Source organism: Acanthochromis polyacanthus, chromosome 9 (assembly GCF_021347895.1).
Source record: "Acanthochromis polyacanthus isolate Apoly-LR-REF ecotype Palm Island chromosome 9, KAUST_Apoly_ChrSc, whole genome shotgun sequence".
Lineage (NCBI taxonomy): Eukaryota > Metazoa > Chordata > Actinopteri > Pomacentridae > Acanthochromis > Acanthochromis polyacanthus.
The window spans coordinates 30311216-30336975 of record NC_067121.1 but is presented as its reverse complement, the minus strand read 5'-3'; the positions used below and the strand labels follow the sequence as shown (position 1 = coordinate 30336975).

Below are 25760 nucleotides of genomic sequence, written 5' to 3'. Positions count from 1 at the left end.
AACCAGTGCAGAATGATAGTGCTACTAACTGTGGTCAACATACGCCAATTTATATTTGATTTCTGGTCTTTATTGATTTTTAACAGTTTTTTTACAGTAAATATTAGCATTTTAGCTCAATAGCTCTCAGGTCATGTGACTAATTGACCCCAAACTAATGCAGAATGATAGTGCTACTAAAGATGGTAAACATATGCCAATTTATATTTGATTTCTGGTCTTTATTGATTTTTAACAGTTTTTTTACAGTAAATATGAGCTTTTTTGCTCAATAGCTCTCAGGTCATGTGACGTATTGACCCCAAACTAATGCAGAATCACAATCCTACCTTACCTGGTCAGCATACGCCAAAGAAGAAGAAATAGTTTGGCTTTAAAGATTTTAAAGCAAAAAATTAAACATTTTTTAATGTAAATATCAGCATGTCTTCTCATTTCGGTCCAGATCATGTGACTTTTCGACTGAGGTTTATTTTATTATCACACTAATAGATCACTGGGATGACACACATCACTTTTTATTTGAATTCACAATTTTTAAGACAGACAGACAGACAGATACATAAACAAGTTTGTGCATTTACCGTAAGCTGACGATAAGAGCGCACTGAAAATGTAGGAGCGGCTGGCTTGACTACGGAGAAACGAGAGGCGGCTGGCTTGACCGCAGTTTGGAGATCTTCAGTTTTTTCGCTACCTGTCTCTCACTCGTGCCAATTTCCAGCAGTGTCAAGATGGCTGCCTTTGTGGCTTCACATAATTCTTTAGTTTTAGGCGTTATGTGAAAGCTGACAACTTCTGAGTTGTGCTACGACTTTAATGTAACCAGGAAACTACTGTAAGCTTTTGCATGTGCAGCGCTGCTGATGACATGAAATGTCCTCATATATCCTGGGAATACAATGAAACACTATTGTCTTTATATATTCCCTTCTCGCTGTACATTTCTGTATATATTGAGTTATATTTAATTTCATGACTATTTTTTTCCCTTCCCTGTTCCTCTTTCTATAGTTTTTTTATTATTCTCTTCTAGGGCTGAAAGCAAAGTCCTTGTATGCTGTGTACGTAATTGGCCATTAAAGATGATTCTGATTCTTTAGCTTATCAAATAGGACAAAGTATTATGTAATCAGCTGCATTTTTGTCGTGTTCATTTTATTCTTCAGGTAATATACCTTTAGTGGTACCAGGCATTAAAATGGACAAGAAATTGAAGAAAACAAGAGTGGTCTAATCTTTTTTTCCATGACTGTAGTTTGTTTTTGGTTGGGTCATGATGTCCGTTCTGCTGTAAAAATGCTGGATGTTGGAACAACAAATACTCATTCCCCTATATTAAAAAGAATGGATAGAATTCAATATTACATGCTGAATTTATATTTTTGCTTGGCAGGGTACAGTGATGACTCTTGAATAGACTTAAAAGTTGATTTTTGCTTCGTAAAATTCCTCTACTGAGATGAAAAATGACAAAAAGTGGAAAAAAGGCACAAATTAGTACAGATCTGCTGACGTTTAATAAAACTTTTATTACAATATAAGCATCAAGAACAATATTTGGTACTTTAATGTTGGGTAAAAACAGCACAAAGAGGAATGTCAAGAACTCTCATCTCGGCTGGTGAGGGGAACGTCGGCTACATCGACCTCATCGGGTCACCTTTAAATCTCTGTGGTCGCGGAAACCACAAAGCGCTCAGCAGTCGGGACAGGTAGAAGTTTACACGTCCTAAAATCTCACCGCATTGACAAACACTACGCAGTCACTGCTTCTGTCACAAGACTTCACTCAACAGAAAGGGCACGTGGAGTAAATATGTTAATTGAAAGCACCAAATAGGCCTCACAACGCCTCGCTCGTTTGTCCTTCATTTGTCAGGCGAACAGGAAGACTGTAAGAGGTTATGGGTCACAGTTTAATTCTTATCAAAGTATAAAATCAGCTTGGCCACACTTGTAGGCAGTTGAACGTGGCGACACAGACGTTAAAACAGCACTAATGGATGAGACAGGAAAGGGAGAAGCTGACTTCAACACCGCTAGAAATTCCATTTGAGTATTTTTTTAACCAGACATACTTGAAGTAGCATGCATATGAGCGGGATAACATGACTAACACTGAGCAGGATAACACCCTATTTAATGGCAAGCTTGTGTGGTCAACTCATAACCAGAGGCTCTCCAAAATCATGTTTTCTCTTGACAGAAATAATAGTGACATAACTGTGTAACAACAGAATAAAATAAAAGTTCTGCTACTAGCTTTCACCATAGTTGGCTCTCCCAAAGAAGCTCTTTCACTGAGCAAACATTAGCGCGTGCTCTGAGGGATGTTTCAGGACTAAAAGTCACTGAATGGAAGCAGCAATACTTTGGTTTTCTGAATAGCAACAAAAGAAAAGTAACAAAATAAAATGGAAAAAGTAACAGAACATCCGAATAAAATATGTGTCGCCGTTTTAAAATACGGCTCACATGACTTCATTTGAGTAACTGGCAAAAGGTTTTGTTGTAAAATGATACTATAAAAACAAAAACAAAAATAAAGAAACAGAACCGTGTGTAAATACATAAACATAACACTGTTTGAATATACTTTGCTGTACGTATAAAAGACGATTCCAGATCCTCGTGTGGAACTGAAATAAAGATAGTGGCGAGCAGTAGGAGTCAATAACCAGACAGCTTTCACACCTTTTCCATCTCTCTGGTCAAACTCAAGCAGTGGCTGAAATACCTGGAAGGGAAAAGAAGTGATAAAGTTACAGAATAAACCCACAAATGACCAGCAACTTAAGATAAACAAATCATATTAAGCATGTATGGAACATTGCTGCTTCATTGATCTGTTAAAGTGACATTCTGCTTTATATTAATGTTCCTCACAGCTTTATTCAGACATATATATAAAAAAAAAAAAACAGCACACAGGTGATACTTTGCCATACATGTCAGATTGGACAGCATATCAACTGACTTAACTTGTAGAAAAGCTTATTAAACTATCCCAATACCTAACAGCTTATTCATGATTTCCCAAAAACAGAAAATTCTATTTAACTGAAATCATAATTTAACTAACTATCACAACCTACAGTGTGTTTTTATCGTCACACTTGTACTTGTTGCTGTATTTTGGTTGTTAGTTTAAAAATCAGGTCGTGTCACATTCAACTTTACTGTCATTGAACAAAGTCAAGCACTATGACAACAAAATCTAGTTTGGCATCTAAAAGGAGGTGTAAAATGAGCAATAAAAGCACATTACATCCAGGATGGGCCTGTAAGTATGAACAGAATGTGAAAGTGTTCAAAGTTCAGATTTTTACCAGCAGGAAAATGCAAATATCCATAATGGAGCTCAAAAACATCACCTAAGTATGACTGTTATGTAGTAAATTGTTCAGCTGCAGCTCATAAACTGTGAATCTGACAGCTTATCTGTCTGTTGTGAACAAAAGCACACAGTGGGACTTACCATTAGATTGGTAGATAGAAGGTATAAATGTTGTTCCACATGTGTAAATGTATGCAAGTCTGTCTTTAGAGAGGCTCATGTGGATCCCGCTGCTGTTTGGTGCTGCAGGCATTTAATAAACTAAGAGGACTAAGACTCCTACAAGGCTCCAAACATTTTGTTAAGACCTGGATAGCGTGTTTTATTTTTTATTGTGTTGTTACATCACTGTCAGATTTGAATTTTAAAGGACATTTCAGTTTATATGTTTGTATTTTTAATTTAGGCTTGAAAACTGTATCTTTTGCTCACTGCTATGTTTTTTGACCATATGCTGTTTCTGACAAGTGGAAAAAAAACTCCCCAAACCATGTCACACATCCTGAACTTTGTCACAATCTGATGCATATTTAGCCGTTAAATAACCGAATGCAGTTCTGACTTGAAGTGAAACAGAAATGTTGCTTGGTCTGACCTGATTAGACTGCGCTCTCGGTTTTACGCAAATCTGAGCAAAGTGTTCATTCAGACAATTGAACTGAATTGAACTGAATTCATCTCAGTGTGAACTCCAGTACGCTGTATCCCCACTGTCCATGCAGTGTGTCTGCAGTAAACTACTTGCTCTTACCGTAGGGTTTTCACACATGTGGGGCATCTCCTTCGTCTTGCTTCTGCATCTGGGCCTGCATCTTGGCAATCATCTCCTGCATTCGTCTCAACTGTAGGAATGACACACAAAAAACAATATGTATCACAGAAAGCAATTTGGAACAAGAACAGGGCACATTTACTGCTGTGTTTGTTAAGTAAAATACATGGCAGAATGTTTGCCTTTTCATTCAGTACAGCTAACGATATCATCAATACATAACTGTGTGTCCAAGTTAGTCGACGACAAACATCCGGTCCCACAATGAACGCTTCGATAAAGACATTAGTTATGAGTTGTGTGCTAAAAATAAACTGAACATTAATCTTTTTTTTACATGCTGACTGTTCCCAATATTTACATTTGACTGATAGGACAGAGCAAGTGTCGTTCAAGGAATGGTTGGCACCTTGAGAAATGCAGTGGTCCCTCACTGTATCGCAGATTGCATTTAGTATCATGGATTTTTCGCTATATCGCTGGATTTTGCAATATATAAGTATATATGTATATAAATAAAACTGTGGCATGCTGCATTGAATACGACGCTGGAGAAAGGAGAGCTCCCTATTATGCACTCTCCAACTAGCTGGTGCTTTTATTTTGACAAACACTGAGAGCAGCATTATTGTAAATGTGGCAGGAAGTCATCAAACACACTTCACACTCACGATCTAACAACATAACACTTAACCAAACAAAGTAGGCGGACTAAACCACAAAAACACAAACACTAATAACACTGTAACAGTAACATATAAACCACAATAATGACATTTATACCCCAGCACCCCAAATTCCCAACAGTTCAGTCGTAGCGACCAGCTCTGCAATCGCTACGTTATTTTATTTTTGCGGTAAAATAAACATTTTATAGCCTAAAAATTGAAAACAATATGAAAAATATTTTAAAAAATAATAATTAAGACGTATTAAATGAATATTTAATCGAAATAAAACACGTAGCATACAACGCTGGGTGCTGATTGGCTCAGCAACCATAGCATCAGTCTCCTCCGCATCCTGTGTGTAGCAGCATTTTATAAAGCCTTAAGATATGAATACATAATAAAATAAATATGGTCGCTACCTTAGTCTATCACAGGGATGTCTGGAATGTAACCCCAGTTATAAACGAGGAACCACTGTACATCTATTTGCAATATTAGTCTTCTCATCTTACTCCTGGTACAGAAGGAAATGATGCATTGGATTTTTCTTTTAGGAAAGCTGGACAACTGTCAAAGCCCCCCCCCCAAGAGTGCAGAGTCTGAAGTATCTCACCTCAGCCTCCTTCTCCTGCAGGATCATATCCTTGTCCATTTCCTCCGGCTCCGGTCCCTTTCTGCGGCAGCGACACAACTACAGTTACTGTGATGCTTTGTGCTACAAAAATCAACATTTCTGCAGAATATGTGCAAACTAACAAAATAATTATTGAGGTAAAAGCACAAGTCACAAAGGTTATACATGTGCAATCATTCTGTGAGATTATTCATGAAGAATAATGAGTCAGCAGAGAATACGTGTGCGTCTGCATGTCGTGAAATCTGAAGCGGCATTAAGCAAACGTTACAAAGGCCACATTGAGAAAGTGAAAAAGGGGTCAGTGGGTTAGTTTGTCTTTGCAGAAAGAAAGCTCACAAGAGGAAAGTGGGCATCTACAACAAATAACTACAAAGAGATGGAAACAGGGAGATTCAGGAAAGAAGCAAAAGTCAGGGGAACAGCGTTACCTCCCCCAAGATGATACAAAAAATAAACAAAACAAACTGTACCTCCAACAGTCCACACATGGGATTGGACAAACCAAGACCAGCCAGCCATCATTGGATAGATGGTGGGGCAATGTGAAGACAGTAAAACCACTCCCTTATCCTGGGTTGGCTTTAGAAGAAAGTCTAAAACAGGCTTTGGGGTCTACATTAAGGGTTACATGATGATAAACTCACACTATGTTAAATGAAACACGCAGTGGTCCTGTGTAAAACCAGCAAACTACACATGCTACTCATCTGCCTCCGAAGTAACCATGAAAAACAACAACAACCCAGTACAGCCCACAGCATTAAGTTCAGTTCTACCGGCTGTTTCTACGGCCCCACTGGTGGAGTTCGCATGCAAAATGACGAGTTAGAGCTACTTGACTACAGAACTAAGACTAGTTCAACAACACTGTACAAAAAAAAGGAAATAACTCGAGATCCAGTTAAACAGGAACAGCTCCGATTCATCTGCCCCTTGGTAGAAGCGTCCATGTACTCGACATGATTACTGTACATCCTCATAAGAGCTTTGCTGTCTGAGGTGGGGGAGGTGGAGAGAAGCAAGCTGACAGACAAGTACGTACGCAGGAGACAGAGGCAGAACGTAACCATGGGAGGACAACCTGCCACCCCGTTTGAGGCGGTCCGAGCGGAAGTTCTCGTAGTGCAGGTCCTGGGTTACTTCCTGCAGATCCTGCATGTGGGTTCTGTGAGGTTGCAGAAAAGTCATCCAACAATGAATGCACTTGCAGATATTTTTACAGCTTCAGGCTCCACATGCTGTCAGCTTTCTGAGAATTTGTTTTACGAAACAGTCCAATGCTAAAGGCATCCTGCCAAACTATCTCGACAGTTTTTTTTATTTTTTTTAATTTTCCCACTGCGTTTGTGGTAAAACAGGAATAGACTACACACACAGTTCAGCAGGTTATTACAGTGCCTACAGAAAGTATTCAGCCCTCTTAAAAGTTTCCCCTTTAATTGATTTTCAACACTGAATTGTGGTCAATTTAATGTCAAAGTGAAATCAGATTTGTACAATTATGGCAATTAATTAAATACACAAATTTAAAAGGAGAGACTATATAAATGTTGACAATGAAGTCTTTTTTTTAATTCTTGTTAAAAAAAAAAAAGCCATGACTCGATGTTGAACAGCAATAAAATGGGAAAACCTCCAAGGTGGGTAAATACTTTTTATAGGAATTATAACGCTCAATATTGTTTTTTACATGTCTGTAACACTGTATTTTTTATTTTACTCTTTTCTTTTATGTGTGGGATAATGGATGGAAATTAGCCTTGTGCTACATCTGGTGTATTTACTGCAACCTTGTGTAAACTATTATGAGATTGTATGTTCATTAATGTGCACTGTCCCCTCAAACAAACAAACAAATAATGGAACGTTACAATATTTCCATCAGAATATTGTAAAGAGTAAGCAATGCTTTGGGTCAGAGCTTTCTGTATCTTCTCTACCACTCACATCAGCATGGTCCTCAGCTTGAGGAAGTCGTTGTGTTCTGGATTCTCCACCTCCACCACTCCCCAGGGGTACAGGCGGCCCCTCACCTTCTTTCCTTTGGCCTCAATCTGCTGGTTGGATCCAACCACTGCGAATGGGATGCTGGCCTGCATAAACACAGTAGTAATTCATATTTCTGCTGTCATGCTTCAGCCAGCCAACATAAATAGTTACTGTACTTCCTTAAATAGTGCTTGAGGCCTTTTATTTACCTCAACTGGAGAAGGTAAGACGTTTGTTTTAGAGGCAGGTTTTTATTTCTAATTTCGTCTGATTGGTAAGTATGACTGGTCACAATTTAGAACAAATCCTCTTTTAACCCTCACTGTTATCCTTGGTAAAGTTGTCATGTAACTCTTTATAGAAACTCAACACTTCATATAACATTTTCAAATTAAAAGCCCTGCGGTGATTTATTGGACAGAAACTTCTAAAAACTGTTATTGTAGTATTAAAATGAGAGAAATACACATTATGACACACACGCAGGACGCTTATCGTTATGTTAGCATAACGATAAGCGTCCTTATTAACGTATTAACTTCTGTCTCCTCCCAGCAAGGACGAAGGAGAGAAAAGCAGAAGCTGTGAAACGAGAAATCCTTTGTTTTCGAGGCTTATCACCTGTATTATCAAACCGACACCCACAACAAATGTGCAGCATTTCTACATCACGTCACTTGATAAATGACTTCCTTATAGGATACACCTGTGTTTCTAAGGTCTAAGCTCCTGCCAACGCCTTCTCTCTCCTTATTCATTATGGAGCACTGAAGGGCCTGGAAGATCCTCCATGTTTCTATTTAGTAACGTACATTTATGGACTTTTACGTATTGTGTGGTTTTATAAAGCAGTTATTACATAGTTGTTATTTGTCTATTCAGAGTAGAATAGGTTTTTTGTCGTCACACATGGGGGCATGACAAAAATATAAATTTACCTGTGGACAACATATATAAATTACTTGCTCGGCAACTCAGTTGTGATCACCTTTAATCGTGTGATTTCCCTTCAAAAAAACCCTAAATAAAACAAATTATTACAAAAAATGGCAGAGCAGGGATGATTTCCTGGCTAATGGGGGAGAAAGGATGTGAGGACATAAACGTTAGCACAATAAAAAGCACTCAAGAGTTTATTTTACTTTTTATTTTTACCTTCTTTTTTGCCTGCTCTGTATTTGGGGACACAACCCTTCATGAGAACCTGACTACTAACTGACAACCACTTTTTATTTTTTTTAAGACACTTAAAAGACACACTGAAAAATATGGTACCAGAGGACTTAAAGTTGTCCGTTTTCATCTTGGACAAAAAAAATCCTGCTTTGTAGTTAAAAATGAATAAACAAGTAATAAAATTTTTAAAATCGAGAATTCATTCAGGGTTGAAACACATAAAAAAGAGAGGCTACCTTGAGGATCCTAGTTTGCTCTTTGAAGTCTTCGTCTTCATCCGACTCGGCATCAGGAAGGTGATAGATCTTGATACCGTGCTCATCGATCTCATCCAGAATCTTACCAACACAAAAGTGACAAAGCAACAGTTAGTCCGTTATGGTTTCAAGTCAAGGCTTGACAGAAACAATAACAACAATATTTTGATTGTTAGGAATCATCTCATGCAGCGACGACAGCAAACTTGCAGTATTTTTACACACCAGAACACTAAAGCAATGTGATTAACCACTGTTCCAGTCAGGAAGCGTAAAAGTCCCTAAACAATAGGTAACTCGACTGTCCTCACCCTGCGTTTGAGCCTCTCCCTCTCTCTGAGGGTGAGCGTGTCGGCCTTAGCGATGACAGGAACCACGTTGACCTTGTTGTGAATGGCCTTCATGAACTGGACATCAAGAGGTTTCAGGCTGGTTGGGACAGGAAACAGACAGAGAGGAAAAAGAGACAAAGAATTCTAGTGAAGATTTATGAAAGGAGAGCAGGTTAAATATGTTTAGTAAAATATAGAGGACCTAGACCAGGGGTGTCAAGATCCGTTCCTGGAGGGCCACTATCCTGCATGTTTTAGATGTTTCCCTCTTCCAACACACCTGATTCAAATGATCAGGCTCGTTATCATGCTTCTGCTGAGCTTGATGATAAGCTGATCATTTGAATCAGGTGTGTTGGAAGAGGGAAACATCTAAAACATGCAGGATAGTGGCCCTCCAGGAACGGATCTTGACACCCCTGACCTAGACAGTATTAACTAAAACATAAACAGTATTTGTGCAAGTGGGTCAATATATATATAATTGAGGGGCTTTTGAAGTCCAGTGATATATCTTGCATACATTTTTATTAAAAGTAAAAAAAAAAATCATGTTTTATTATGTTCACTATGATCATGTCTTTACAAATTCCAGAATTATTTATTATGGAAACAATCACTTACTAATAAAAAATGACTGGATATCACTAAAATGTCAACTAAATAACCGTACAAATTTAATAACAACCACCTTCTCATTAGCTAAACGATAATAAAATGAGCTTATTCAAAAATTGTTTTGATTGATTCTTTTCATTAAGCTGAGATAATCATGACATCCTTATTTTTTGGGAATATATCAAATCTCATATAGAAAATAAACTGTATCCGAGTCCGAGAAATCACTTTCTACCCCATCCCTGTTACAAAAACACCTCTCAAGGAAGTGTGTTAAATCCAGATCACATGACCTGCTCCACATGATGTCATTTCCTCCTGAAGAAAAGACCTGTTAGACTCCAAGACTTTCTGAGTTATTTAATATAAAGTAGCACGTGAGTCAAGTGTGGATTTATGGCATGTCAGCAGATTTACTACAATATCTGTAGAATTGACTTTCAATTTCAGTTTTATTCAATTGTATATATAATTTTAGAAGAATCTTACTCTAAAAATGCCATGTGGTGTTTGGTTATAGGCGGCCATGTTGATTTTAGGCCTGAAAACAGAAAAATGTCAACTATGATACAAAAAGTCCTGCAATTATATATTGACCCAAGTGCATATGGCAGGACATACCCATGGCCGAGTGGGGAGATGAAGTAGAAGCAGCAGTGAACTCTGTTGTCAACGATGTGTCTACGATTTAGGCCGCTCTCGTCATGGAGGTAGCGCTCAAACTGGTCATCAATGTAGCTGATGATGGTGCTGAAACTGGACGGGGAGAAAAATATGAAACAGTAAACGTACAGGATACACACAGACAGCACAGATGTAAGACACATTTTCCTGCCATGCTTAAGATTAAAGACATTTCAAGACACTTCTATTCCAATTGTCCCCAGATAGCTGCATCATGTGAACGCAAAAATCTCTCTTCTACTCATCAGCCGCCACCCTGAAATGATGTCATACCAGTCTTGGCTGTTGATAGCATCACCGTATCCCGGTGTGTCTACCACGGTGAGACGCAGCTTCACTCCTCGCTCCTCGATTTCTACTGTCGACGCTTCGATCTGAACCGTCCTCTCAATCTTTTCTATGGGAAGGAAAGATCAATAGCACACTATAAGGATGCGGTCAGTCCATGATTTAAACCAAACGACTCTGTCAAAGGTTAATGTGTTTATATGGGGCTTTTAACAGCACAGTAGTGTTAAAGCACTTAGTAGAGAGCTTTACAAAAAAAAAAAAAAGTGCATCCGTGTTGTACCTGCTGCTCCGGGGATGACTCGTTCAGGGTAAAGGTCAGTGAGGAAAAGGCTGTTGATCAAGGTGGATTTTCCAAGTCCAGATTCACCTTTAGACAACAGAGGGAACGCATTCATTCATTCAGTTTTTATCTAAAAACCTCGGAGGTATGAAGGCCTCATTTATAGTATAGCAGAGTGAGAAATAAAAGATGTAGGCACACAATAAAAAACTGAATCAGAATAACAGCAGAAATATTAAATCAAAATTAGTAAAACCATCCATTAGAGCAGGAATGATTTAAAAACAAATGAGCAACTCAAAAGGAGAGCAGCTGGAAGTAGATTAGATGAAATTAGAAAAAAAAGCTGCCCTAAGGATTAAAATGAGCTAAACTTCAGATTGTTCTGCAGGTTATTCCAGGTTTCATGTCCAAAATGAGTAAAACTGTACAGACAGCTTGCACCTGACATGCAATCCACTCATTTGAGTGTGTTTGTGTGTGTTTGTAATTGCCCAGACTGAAACAATGCTGCCGACACCAGTATGAGCAGACTAGATCAAACTGATGAAAGAAATGAATATCGCCCTAAATAGATTGCTAAAAATTGCTCAGTCGAGTCCTGCAAACCTCTTCTGATGCAGAGTTCAGAACAAAAAGAACAAAGAGATCCTCAGTCTGCTGCAGGAAACGAGGCGTCGGTCTGTGACGCACACAAAGCCTCATGGAAACACACATCAACATGATAGTGAATCTAACTTCAGCATTAATCCTTCCCAAAACTGTCAGTCAGCAGCTTGAGTCTAAAGAAATATTATTGCCAAGTAAGAACTTTATTACAACCCAGTTTTAATCTGTTTCTATGCTGCATTTAAAGACCCTGAGACAGATTTTGTTAAAATTTCTCTGCTAATATCATCTGGTTACAGATAAACTGTACATCCATATCAAACTAAATGTTGATGAGTTGCTTGTTTAACTCACTGCACACACAAAACATCCTCAAAATTCCTTAAGCTTTTCTCACATATTAGCCACAATTTCAGCAATATTTCCATATACCAACAGCAAATGTTAAAGAGCCCATATTTGCAGTTGTAAATTCTGTACTTTTTGGGTCCAATAAAATCTCTTTAAGTAACTTTAAAGAAAAAAAAAACACTTTACTTCTCTTGTGCTTTACACTGCAGAACCTTCTCTCATCTTTTCTCTCAAATGCTTCACTTTAGCTCCTGTCTCTTTAAAGAGCTTCTCCAGAAAATCCCTCTGAAGGGAAAAATCCCAAAAAGTATAATTCAGGCTCTTAAAGCTACCATAAGCAGAAGACGAGCGAGGACAGCAACAATCAGAATCCACAGATTAAGTCGAGGATTATCTATTAAATACAAACCAGCAGCGTGATTCCAGACCTTTGGATTGACATCCACATGTTGGACTTGTTTAGTGATTCTTAGAGAATTAAAAGGTCTTTAAGATCTGCAGGGATTTTGTTAGTTAGTGGTGCCCAGAAAAAAGCTGAAATAGCATTTAGTCACTACGCTGCCCACTGCTGGAAGTTAGATTTACCTCAACTGTGGTCATTTTTAAGACTAAACTGAAAATTGCTGTTTTTTCCACTGTTTTTAAATGATCACTGTTATTATTTAGTCTGATGTAAACTGCCTTATTTTTTACTCTCTCTACTGTACTGGTCATTTTTATCATTTACATGCTTTTATTTTTCTCCTCTCTTGTATTTTTAGCCGTTTTCAGTCCATCAGTTTTAATGATTCTACAACTCTGCGTGGGCTTAGTTCAGCTTTCATTTCTTTTTTCAGTGATTTTTAAAAATGTAATTCTTGTTTCTACTTTTGTCTATAAAGCACTTTTAATATCCTCTGTGTACAATAAGGAGCTACATAAATAAATTTACTTGCCTAATATGAATTACAGTCAAACAAAACAACAGCTGTATGACAATCAGGCCCAGACACATTTACATCAAAAAAATCTCTTATTTAATATGATAGATCCACATCTTTCTCAGAGAACCAAAAACCTATAGCAGGCATTTAACCCTTCTGCTGTCTTCATTTATAGGCACCGAAAATATGAATTCCTTGTCTGGAAAAAATCCAAAAATTAGAAAGTTTGCAAAACCTTCATTGAGAAAATTCCAATAATTCCTAAAAAAAAAAAAAAAAAGTGTTACTGTTTAAAAAAAAATCTCCCAAATTTGGGAGAATTCACACAAAAAAAAATCTACCAAATCCAGCAAATTTCACTTGATTTTGGTTGATTTTTTGTCAATGTTCTTAACATTTTTAACATTTCTTTTATTCCACCAAAAAATGATCAAAGATTTCCCAAAAACGTTGAAAATGTGGACATCAGAAGTTTTACTGTAGATTCTTGTAAGTCACAAGTAACTACTTGTATTGAAATGTAGGACTCCTTCAGTCTCATGGTCACATTACAGATGCTGAGACAAAACAGCCACTAGTGTGCTTTTCACAGGAATGCTGCTAATGTGGTTCCCACCAGGGCTGTGTCAAAAGATTTACAGAAGGCTTTTCTACATCCTGAACTGGCTATTTGCCCAAATGAGAAACCTTCAGAATGTAGGTTCAGGTGCACATGTGAAAGTGTAGACCATAGAGGAGAATAATTATGACTGTCATTGTGACTATTATTATTTCTATCTGTGGAGCACAACCCCAGCTAGCTAATCATACAGGAAAACGCCAATTTATTTAAGAGCCTCGGGTCAAGCAGAGGGTTAAATAAGCACTCGATGAGTATTCTTGCAGCAGAAAGACAAGCAGGCCTCACTGTCCACTGTGTGAATCAGTCCCTCGAGGCACCCAGGCCACATTCCTCTCTGGTTTATTTTAAAGCAGAAGGATGAGCAGCGTTTAGGGGAGCTTCTACCCTTCCCCCTTTAACCAACAGTCACAAAACTCACATCAGGAGTTTACACTGCCGCCGACGCCAGCTGAGCAACTACACAGATGTGACATGTGAAGCTGTCAGCTGATCAAAAAAAGCTTCATGCACGGTGAGATGCACCCATGAATCACACAAAGACACGACAACCAGCTTAGATACAGAAGCAAACAGTTGAGTTCAAATGGTTAAACAGAGTGGTTATTTAACCCTCATGTCATCCTGCGGGTCAAAATTGACCTGTTTTAAAGTTTGAAAATGTGGGGAAAAAAAATATTTTCACAGTAAAACTTCTGATGTCCACATTTTCAACATTTTTGGGAAATCTTTGAACATTTTTTTGGTGGAAAAAAGAAATGTTTAATATTTCCTAAGAACATTCACACAAAAAAAAATCAACCAAAATCCAGCGAAATTCACTGGATTTTGGTTGATTTTTTTGTGAATGTTCTTAAAGAAAATATTAGAGGCTTTACTGATATATATGTAATCATTTTAGATATTTTTAGGATTTTTTGGAAGATTTTTACTAATTTTTTGAGAATATTTAGAAGAAATGTCTTGCCAAATTTGGGGATTTTTAAACAAAACGTTCAAGGGAAACTTTTCGGGAATTACTGGAATTTTCTTCCTGAAGGTTTTGCAAATTTTCTAAAATTGGGGAATTTTTTTTTTGCTGAATTTTTGGATTTGTTTTCAGACAAGGAAACAATATTTTTTGGTGCCTGTGAATGAGGACAACAGGAGGGTTAAAACTAAGAGCCTGTAAGAGCAACAACTGGACATTCTTTAGGCGAATATCCAAGATCCCACCATAAATTTACCCCAAAAGCATAAGCCAAAAATCTAAACACATTCCTCGACGTCCATGTTTACTCTCGGCGTCTCGCCTGAACCACGTCATCACTGAAATATGCTATCATTTTCCAAACTAAATAGCACCAGCATCTTCTAACGCCAAGAAGAAATAGACAAAAAGTGATCACACACTCACCTACAACCATGAGGGTGAACTCAAATCCTTTCTTTACTGACTTGCGGTGAACCTGATTCGGCAGGTTGGCGAATCCAACATACCCTGGGGTCTCAGGGTTAGTGAACTGCCCCTGCTGTAGAAGGAAGAAAAAAAGAAAAGGAGAGTCATGACCTTTACGAAAAACATGTCTGGTGATGATAAAACTTAGAGTGAAAGAAGGTGGCTTTTAACATAATTACTACTTCAGTTCAAACATTTTTTTAAACAGATAAATCAGGGCTGAGACGAACATAGTTTTGTCGGCTGAAGCTGAAATCACCGAGGAGACATCTGTTCATGAACAAACAGAGCATTCAAAGGAGCAATGAGAGCCTCTCTGCAGTCTATTTGCAAAACACCCTTCCACCTCTGCATCAATCCACAGTTTATGGTCCTTTCCTTCACACACCAGCTCAGAACAACGCCTTCAACAGCCCTTGTAACCGAGCTAAACAGCAGGAAAATCAAACATCTAAATTCTTCATTCAGCATGCCTTTCAGTCCTGTAAAATGCATAAACCCTCCATTGTTTTCTCCTTTCAGCAAAGGTCAAGACTGATCAGCTTGATAAGCAGTGAGTTGTTACACTGCCTGTGGCCTTTCAAACCACATAAAGCTTTGTCAGGGAGTCATGAGGATGATGAGCAGCAACCCAAGAGCATTTGACATACATTCACAGTAGCAACACAGTTATATTTGTTCTGAGCAGGTAGATAACAATACATGCAATACATGAAAAACAAAAGTTTTAGATTCAAAACAAAACCAGATAATCAGCAATGAAAGGTGCATATCAGCAACACAATCTTAACCCTCGTGTCGTCCTGCGGGTCAAATTGACCCGTTTTCAAGCTTGAAAACGTGGGAAAAAGTATATTTTTATGTCCACATTTTCAACATTTTGGGGAAATTTTTGAACATTTTTTGGTGGAAAAAAAGAAATGTTAAAAAAAAATGTTTCTTTAAGAACATTCACAAAAAAATATCAACCAAAATCCAGCGAATTTCTCTGGACTTTGGTTGATTTTTTTTCTGAATGTTCTTAAAGAAAATATTAGATGTTTTTCTGATGCGTATGTAATCACTTTAGACATTATTAGGATTCTTTTGAAAGATTTGTACTCATTTTAAAAAATATTTACAAGTATTTCTCTTGCAGCATTTGGGGGATTTTTTTAAGGAATTATTGGAAGTTTATTCCTGAAGGTTTTGCAAATTTTCAGAAATTTGGGGATTTTTTTTCAGACAAGGACACAACATTTTTTGGTGCCGGTAAATGAAGACAACAGGAGGGTTAACTTCTCGTTCTAAATAAAGATAAGCCACTGAAGCACAGGTAGGAATCTGGTCTTACAGCATACCATATTGGTTCAGATGAAATATCTGGTTTATACTTTACGTGCAGCTTACCTTCATTTTGTCGGCCTGAGACATTTTCTTCTCCTTGTTTAAACCTGAAAGAAAAGATACACAGTAAGATGCAAGAACAACAGCTATGAGAAATCAATTTTCCCTCACTTCTGCCTCGTTCTAAGCTTCTCAGATACACAGTTAATTCATGCAGTCACATCCTTGCAGGCCTCACAGTTAGTGTGAGAGGCAGGAAGTGTGCTTCGTGCTCAGAATGGCTTGTCAGAGTGTCTCACCACAAAACACTCTTTTCCTGCTTGGGTGGTTGCAATACAGCTGCGTCCCACTACAACGCTATGATTTCAGGATTAAGCCATGATTATACTGTTAAATCCTATCAGACCTATAATATGGATTATGCATGTTTACTACTTTGTTGCTTGCTTTTGTGTTGTGAGCTGGTGTGTTTTTTTTCCCAAGAACTTTAAATGAACTGAAACTCTCAGAAACACACCCACAGCTAGAGGCTGAAACCACCTCTTTGTATGACCGAGCCATATATAGTAGTTTATTGTTTCCAGCTGATTAGATAAAAGTCTGCACACATTAGTTGAGATGCTAGGCTGAGTTAATTCAAGGAGCCTAGAGTTACCACAGAAATGTGTAAGGCTAACCACAATGAGCATTCAGCTAGCTAGTTTTCCAACACACAATGATATTAGCTGATTAATTAGCAGGCTATTAGCTACTTTAATAACAACCACGCGTCTAACGGACAGCACATACACTGTTTACTAAGCTAACAGATCAGGCTAGCAGTTCAGTCAACTAGTGAGCTTAGCATAGCGTCTACTGTTAACTAGTAGCCGAGTAGCTTCTCCTGCTGGATGTTCACTTCAGCAGCTAATGTTAGCGAGGTCGCTTTAACACCGCGATAAACACAACGATGAGACACTCGCTCATAAATAAGCGATGAGGGACTGAAAAGAGCGGTGTTACCTTACAGCGTGTCCGCAGAGAGAATGGCGTAGACGGAGGTACGGAGGGACTAGCTGCCGATGAACAGCGGACTTGGCGGACACCTCAAATTCTTCAGATTCCGGTGCAGCAGCTTCCTTTAGCTCCCAGACCACAATGCACTGCAGCAGCACTGAGCCACTGTGGGCTGCAGGAGAGAGCAATCTCAGTGAATGTAACTGCATTTAGAACAACAAACAACCATTTATCAGTTTATATGCTAAACAGTTAGTAGAAATGTTTATTGAAAAATAGCCAAGAGCAATATCCAGATGGCAGAAGGTGCAGCATTTTGATTAACCCTCCTGATGTCCTAGTTTACAGGCACCAAAAAATATTATTTCTTTGTCTGGAAAAAAATCCAAAAAATTCTGCAAAAAAATCCCACAAATTTCTGAAAATTGGCAAAACCTTCAGAAAGAAAATTCCAATAATTTCCCTTAAAAGTTTTATTTTAAATAAATCCCCCAAATTTGGCAAAGAAGCACAGATGTAAATATTTTCAAAATATGAGTAAAAATCTTCATAAAATCCTAAAAATATCTAAAGTGATTATGCATATATATATATATATATATATATATATATATATATATATATATATATATATATATATATATATATATATATACATATACATATATATATATATACACACACATATATATGAACAGCCTTCGAATAGTGAATACTTCTCTTGCCAATCGCAATCTCTACTAGGAGAATTGCCAATTCTAGTGAATTGGTTAAGGTTAGGGTTAGAGTTAGGGCTAGTAATCGCAATGTCTACGAGGAGAATTGGCAATTCTCCTAGTAGAGATTGCGATTGGCATCTCTCCTAGGGGAGATTGCAATTGGCATCTCTACTAGGAGAATTGCCAATTCTACTGAATTGCCATCTCTACTGTGACACACACACACACACACACACACACACACACACACACATATATATATATGAACTGCCATTATCTGCTTCTCTAACATATATTAGTGTGTGTGTTTACAAAATACCTGTCTACAGTCGAGCTATCACAATATTCTATTACCTATTATTATTATTATTATTATCTATTATTCCCGCTATGAATATTAAAATACGTCGAACCATTTGTCCTGTATCATAGCTACATGTATGACGTTTGCAGCAAAAAAATAAAAATAAAAAACGCGTGAAAATCAGTTTAATATTCAGAGTTAAGATGGATTAAATGCGCTGTCAAACAGCGCTGAGTGGAGCGGCTGACCGGACCAAGATGGCGGCCCCACCGCTCGGAGCGGTCGATGCGGCGTCTATTCTTTATATGTCTATGATTGTAACCGTTCGTTTTAATTGACTCTGTGGCTTCACCTGCGACCGCTAATAGCTAGCTGTTAGCTAGTCACTTTTATGGAAATAAATGAGGCTGCAGGACAGTTTGTGTTAGCTTCTAGTTAACTTGAATTACTTATGGTTCTGACAACTACGAGGACAAGCAAATTATAAAGAGAAGTATTCACCAGTTGAAGGCTGTTTGTAAGTGCTGCGAGGAGCTTTTTATTCCAGTTTTCAGTAAAGTTGAAGTTAGCTGTCAGTGTCACGAGCTAGCTTAAGTAGTTATCTAATTGGTTGTCCGGGAGCGTTTTGTCTGTTTATCCTGAACAAAGTCTGTGTCAAAAAAAAAGATTCTCGCTAACGTCTTAAAGTAATAATTATTGTCAGAAATTTCTGAGCTGGTCTCATAAAAAGTATATAAACAGATCTTGTAAAACCTTTGCGTGTGGCTCGTTGGTCTAGGGGTATGATTCTCGCTTTGGGTGCGAGAGGTCCCGGGTTCAAATCCCGGACGAGCCCTCTCTTTTCGTCGCCTTGGCCATAGAGCTCATCATTTATACCGCATTACGAGGTCTATACCTGCGTGCTTGCGTTGTGTTTATCTGTATTTTATTATTAAAATGGACTGATAGGAGTAACTGTTAAATGTTTGATGGTTAAGTGTGCTAGTTTTAAAAGCTTTGTAATACTGATCTCCTGTGGACCCTGGCAGTACTGCAGTTTGGTGTTCTGTTAATTGTGTGTATTATCTACTATGTGTCAGTATATGTTTTAGTATTGAACTGATAATTTAGTGTTATGACCTCACATTTCATTTCCACTTTAGATAAGTATTTAGGAAAAGATGTTTTATGAAGAAAAGTAGTTCATGCAATGCAGTTCTTTGGTTTGGAGGCTTATTTTATTTCCTCTCATTTCCTGGTGATCTGATTTTCAAGAGCTAAAAACATTCATACATTTACGGTCTAAATCACCTTCCTGTAATTATTATTTACACTGACACTCTAGTGGCACATGAACAGCATCTGACGACCTAAAAATATGCTCACTTCTCCCTGTAGGGGTTTATCGGCGCTCGCCTTTGTGACAGCATCTCTGCTCCCCTCCCTCCAGCTGGGCTCTGGACAGCCGCTGCTCTGCCTAACACAAGTCCAGGAGATATCTCGGTAAATACCAGCCTCCTTCCCTTTCTGTTACAGCAAGCATATCATCACCACAGGAGCTACACTATTTCCATTATTTCCATAAGCTTCTTAGAGGCGCCATGCTCTGTCATTTATAGAGTGGCTTCATACCAAGAGACGTGTGACACATGTGCCTCTTCACCAAGCTGCCCTGGTAATATGGCCAAGAGTTCCTGTTCTGCTTTGAATGAGAACGGAGGTTGCTGTGTTCTGTGTGGACGCTATAATCCCATTCTGCAGAGAGGAAGCAAGCAATAGAAACACAACAATGTTTATACTTCTCTTTTCACAGCATGGCAGAGTGTTCATTTTTTAAGTTTTAACAGGGCCTATGACACCATTTAAATGAAACTGATGTAAAGAGACACATGATCTTTTGTTCTTAAATGTTCACATTAAAGTTCTGCACGGCAGAAAACTGCTTTCCAAATGCTTATGAGGGCAGAGCATGAAATTTGTGTACGTGGATGTAAATGGACTGTTCCTCCGGACTGATGCACTCCAAAGGACTTAAGGAGGTCCACTGCACTAAATGTCAATTTTTATACAAGTAGATTTTCATATAATTTACAAAATATATCCTAATATTTAATTACCACAGCATGATTGGGAAATCAATACTTTAATCTGACAAACATGCAGAAATATTTGTATGTCCCTGACAAGAGAATAAAAAGTTCCATTTTTGTCTTTCAGAGGCTTAAAGTAAAGCATCTATATGGTTGGTACAGATAAATTGTGACTTTGCTTTGTCTTTTTTTGTTTAGTTCTTTATTAAAGTCCATCTATTGTCCTGGATTTACCCCCCCAAAGCTCATTTCTTGTGTATGAAAGTTACATATTTAGAATTATTTCCCATAAAAATAATCCCTTCCTGCCTTAAAGTGTTGTAACGTGTAATTCTGCACTGTTGTTTCCTCTACTATGTGCAGATCTATGAAGTCCCCACTGCTATCTCCATCCATGCCTCCACCACCTGGCACCTGATCACACCAGCTCACCTATGACAGCTCAAACACTGTGAAACTACTCTACGCTACACAAACGTAAGTTTAAAAAAACCAAAATGGTACAAAGATTCCAACCCTAGAAAGCTGACAGGACTGATTCTTTAGGTTTGTCACATGTGAAACCCTGGAAGTCTGAAGTTGTTGTTGTTGTTGTTGTTGTTTTTAGATTGTTATTTGTACTCTGCAGCTTCCAGGTGAACATGTGCAGCCATGGTGTTGATTGCTTATTTCACTCATGTTGTGTCTTCCAGCATATGTAAGCCACCATTTGGACGTATTGACATTCAAAAAAAAAACATTTTCACTGAGACTGAAGAAGGATTTGGAATCAGTTTGCTTTGAATCTGTCAGAACTAGTCGAGTCTCTGTGTCAGTTTATTTTAGTGTATCTTGCAAACTCCAGTCTACAGATTTAAATCTTCCACAACACACTGAGAGATGCTTCTTTGTATGCATGATGAAAAAATAGGACTAACCATTAGTATATTTGAAGACTAGCTAATGTGTAACATTTGGTGGAACCAGAATCAGAAATAACACGTCAAGCCCCTGGTTAATTTTCCCCTCCCACCATCACCACACCATCATCACCCCATTAACCGGCGTGTCATTTAAAGTAAGCAGCTGCCTGCTTAGCCGGCACCTTTCACTTCTCAAGCAGCACTTAATTTACTGCAGGACATTTTAAATCTCTTGCCTCTGTGGCACTGAGTCGCTGACAAATGCCTGGTTGCAAATGTATCTCATTGACTGCTGACTCGGTTGTATTACAAGCTGGCTGATAGGGGCTGCCACAGTAATGTGGCCCTCAGGTTTATCCTCCGATGTTAGGAGAAGTGTATTAATTTAGTTTAGATGGGGCCTTATGAAAGTGTACTGGCAGGCAGATCTCTTTGCCCCCCCCCCCCCTCAACCTCGGATTGAAGCTATCTGCCACAGAGCCAAAGCATATTCCACCACCAATGTGTCAGGGGGAAAGCTATTAAAACCGCTTTACTTTTCCTAAGTATCATGAGAATAAGCACAAGATTTAGTGAAATCCTCCCTAGAGCACCGAAAATCTTGGGGATTTTCCCCCTGAAATGTTTCCTAATGGGCTGCTCAGAACTGTCAGAAACTCTTGTTAGACTTGAATGTTTTTTGGATTTTCGTGTATTTATTTGGAGCTGAAGTGACAAAATTTGAAGTATGAGTGCATCTGAACTTTTCCAGATATCAGATGAAAACCGATTCACCACCAGTTCACCAGTGTTCAGTAACAGATTCACAGTGTGGAATCTCTGTAGGTGAACTTTTAGGTGGGAAGTTGTTCTCGGTACATCCTGAAATCATGCAGAAGTTTACAAAGCACAGCAGGCTGATGTGGTGAACCACCTATGTGGACCGTGATCAGATCAAGTGTAAGTCTTTTGACCTGCACCAAAATATTATCTTTCAGCAATTAGAGTGTGAAAACTGTTTTGTTTGTAAGACATTCAGTTTTCACACTTTCTTTGCTCTGTGTATGTTGGCAGTTATTCGTACAAGCGATGACCCAGGTAATGAGTGTTCACTATAAAACTTTTTTTCACAGCTTGTAACTGTACATTTTTTAACATTTTACTGTTACTTTACATATTTTCCCAGATTTGTTAAATTACAGATACTAACTAGTGAAACCACAAAAAGGTATTAATTTATGTGTTGTCTGTAAAACAACACAAACAGGCCAAAACTGGAAATACTGTCCACAACAAAAATGTGTATTTTTACAAATCGTAAATAGCTCATTTACAATATGTGACTATACAACTACATGGTTTTATTGTACTTAAATTAGCTAAACTTATCTTTATTTTAAAGACATTTGTAGTTTTTCTGTTTTTACAATCTTCAACATCACAGTATTCCATCATTTTATGACAGATTTTTTCGAGCACCGATATTTTCACCATTTTATTTTATTTTTTTTACAGGATTTTTGTCTGTCTAGAAACTTACGGGTTTTTTCCTCAATAATTCATTAATTCAGTGACTCTTTCCTTTGCTTTGTGTAGACATCATAAGATGAACAATGGTTCAATATACATCATCAGGAAATCTGATGAATAGCATCTTTACGACCTGAGCTTTGGTTGGGCTTGCATTTTGGATTTCTTCCAGTTATTTGGGATCAGGAGTAGCCAATAAATAAATATAAAAATAGGATAATATCTGATTATTACATTTATTATATTGATGTTCTATTCATCATATGTATATTGTTATGAATGCTATTTTGGTATTATATTTATTATTGATATTATTTTATTGTTATCATTATTAAGAACAATATGCTCTTTTTGAAAAAGGAAAAAAAGATGTCCACATATGTGGACCCCAGGTCTTTGGAGAATCGACCAACACTGTTTATTTAATTCAAATTCAGAGTTGTATGGCATGTCTAGAAAACCATTGTGTTTGCAGTAATATAAGTCTGCAACTTACAGCTATTTATTGTTTGTCAGTTAACCCGTCAATAGGTGTGCTAGACTAAAAAGTCTTAATTCTAAATGTTTTTGTTTGTCAGACGCTTTTTGGTGTCAAGAAAAAAATCCGTAGATGAAAAAAAACAACAAAAAATCTAAGTCAACACACTCCTCAGATTTAATTAATTGATATCGACATGTCCTGGACAAGTCGGTCAAGTATCAAGATGTCCACCCATCGTGGCTCCTGCCTCCATCAGTGCAAAGTTCATATGAACTGAGGATAGTAGGTCTATAGGTCCATGTATACATGCTCAGCTGACCAACTGAGCAAGAGCACAGGTACAGTGTCTATAAAAAGTTTTTACCCCAGTTAGAGGTTTTCCCCTTTTATTGTTTTTCAACATTGAATCTTGGCCAATTTAATTTGTGAAACGAAGATAAATGAATGCAGAAACGTATGGGGAACAGTGGAGGAAAACCTGATGCATGGCTTGGAAGAAGATCTGTTTTTTAGGAAGAGAACAAGCCACAGCATAGAGCCAACGCTACACAGAAATGGTTTAAAAATAACAAAGTGAATGTTCGGAAGTTGCTGAACCAGAGCCCAGACCTCAATCCAATTGAGAATTTGTGGGTAAACTTGAAAGGAGCCGCAAACTCATGATCCCCCATGAAAGAGCTTGAGCAGTTTTACAAAGAAGAAAATGGAAAAACTGCAGCATACAGATGTGCAAAACTGATTCAGACCTGCAGGCTCAATGCTCTAATTGCAGCACAATGTGCATCGACCAAATATTTACACTATCACTTATTTTGTGTTTTATATTTGAATTAATTGACATTACTTTGTAGATATTTGCATTCACTTGTGACATGAAAGAGTTTTTTTGCAAATTCCTGTCAAAAAAGCTAACTTAAATTGACTATGATTCAGTGTAGAAATGCGATAAAAGAGTAAATCAGTCAGTAAGTCATACATAAACTGCACCAATAGTCCACAGTTCCAACCAAAAACAGTTCCAGCGGCTACACAGGCCAGGAATCATCTCTCAGCTCAAAGTAGAGAAGACGGAGAACAAAAAAAATGAATAAAGGAAATCAGCATTGACCAAAATCAGAAATACACAGAATATTCAAACTCTCACTATTATAGAACAGCATTTGTTTACGCACACATAAGAACAAGAACAGCAAGAAGGCACGAGCTGCTACACGTGGGCGTCTTTTTAAGAGTATAGCTAGGACAGGTCAAAAGAATTTTTTCCTCTCTCTCTTTTTCTCTTTTAATTGTTTGATCTGTTGGACCGAGGAAAATTGACAGTTTCATAAAGCCCCATGATGTTTTCTTTGTACAGCTGGCTGTTCAAATCCTGAAGATATCAGTTTAACCATTTGAAAAACTGTATTTCTTCACCATGGATGTCAAGATATACCAGTACTGACCATAACCATGAGATTTAAAAAACGGAAGACCGTTGTTATAAAGAAATAATCCAGCGGCAGTAACAATCTAGTTCACACTAAAAGAGCAACATACAGTGCAGTTATGTTAGATTCTTTTCACCTCCCTACTCCCTGCACTACATACACCATATTTTGAGACAAAACGCACAGGAAACAAAGTTAAAGTTGAATTTGACTGATAACATTATTTTTGTTCTAATTTAATATGATCAATTTTTTGGGCTGTGATGATCATGTATTGAAAACCTGATTTTGTGACACCCCTGAACTTAACATAAGAAGCAGAAACTAGGATAAGGTAGCCCTTTATTAATCCCACATTTGAGGAAATTTGCATCACATCATCAAAGATATGCAAACATTTAAGAAGTGAAATTTCCAAAATAAAAAAAAAGACCAAAATATACTAGTTTATCCCTCATCAGTGCACCTGGGCTCCATAACTTGTCATACTTTTTTAATTTGTGAACTGGATTTTTCAGTCCCTTTAGGTAGTTGTCACCCACATAGTTGCCATCACATAAACCAAAGCTTATTTGATTCTAAGCAGGTTGGTGGTGTAGATATTTAAAAAAAAAAAATCATTTGCCAGACCCCAGCCGGACTGTGCATCTTTTATTTATGTATGTTTGCGTTGTGTTGCTCTTGTGATGACTGCTTCATTTGCATTGTGTTTCATTTCAATTCAGGAATTCTTACACTAATACTATAAGCAATACATGTCAGTAATCATCAATTTCATTGTTTCTTCTATATACGACACACATTTTAGGAAAATATACGGACAGGTACAGAAATGTGAAACAGATGGAATACTACTGAGGTCCAGCTGGACCCCAAGTGTACGGATTAAGTGGGTTTTGCTACATGTACTGATGAGGGTTGAAAAAATAACAGTGTTGTACAGATTTTTTTAATGAATGGAAGTACTGATAGAGTATTATTATTATTATTGCATGGATTGTACATAAGTAGAAAGATTAAGGAAATGGCATGTATTCTAG

General features: G+C 37.7%; 1 protein-coding gene and 1 non-coding gene across 4 annotated transcripts; one reads left to right on the top strand and one right to left on the bottom strand.

Moving 5' to 3' along the window:
• Positions 1–1512: 1512 nt before the first annotated feature.
• septin2 (septin 2) lies at positions 1513–17460 on the bottom strand. Of its 3 annotated transcripts, none has more exons than XM_022205408.2 (13): positions 17321–17460; positions 16377–16420; positions 14946–15060; positions 11048–11134; positions 10750–10873; positions 10414–10548; positions 9154–9271; positions 8822–8923; positions 7368–7513; positions 6463–6585; positions 5397–5457; positions 4092–4182; positions 1513–2740 (listed from the first exon to the last, which is right to left on the bottom strand). In XM_022205408.2, the coding sequence occupies exons 2-12, from the start codon at positions 16398–16400 to the stop codon at positions 4102–4104; spliced, it is 1116 nt and encodes a 371-aa protein (XP_022061100.1). In that variant the 5' UTR covers positions 16401–16420; positions 17321–17460; the 3' UTR covers positions 1513–2740; positions 4092–4101. The 3 variants fall into 3 exon arrangements, with proteins under 3 accessions (XP_022061100.1, XP_022061099.1, XP_022061101.1); XM_022205407.2 differs by having other exon boundaries at positions 17316–17459; XM_022205409.2 differs by having other exon boundaries at positions 6502–6585; positions 17316–17459.
• A 1635-nt stretch (positions 17461–19095) lies between these two features.
• On the top strand, positions 19096–19167 carry trnap-ugg (transfer RNA proline (anticodon UGG)). Its single transcript has one exon. It is a non-coding gene; the product is annotated as a tRNA-Pro (tRNA).
• Positions 19168–25760: the final 6593 nt, after the last annotated feature.

What these genes read in the sequence shown, in the direction of transcription:
- septin2 (XM_022205408.2), bottom strand. Translation starts at nt 16,400, where the DNA reads ATGTCTCAGGCCGACAAAATGAAG. An exon ending in GTTCACCCTCATGGTTGTAG is followed by an intron (nt 11,135 to 14,945) that starts GTGAGTGTGTGA and finishes TGTTGTCTAAAG; the next exon opens with GTGAATCTGGACTTGGAAAA. An exon ending in TGCAGGAGAAGGAGGCTGAG is followed by an intron (nt 4,183 to 5,396) that starts GTGAGATACTTC and finishes TCATTCCTACAG; the next exon opens with TTGAGACGAATGCAGGAGAT.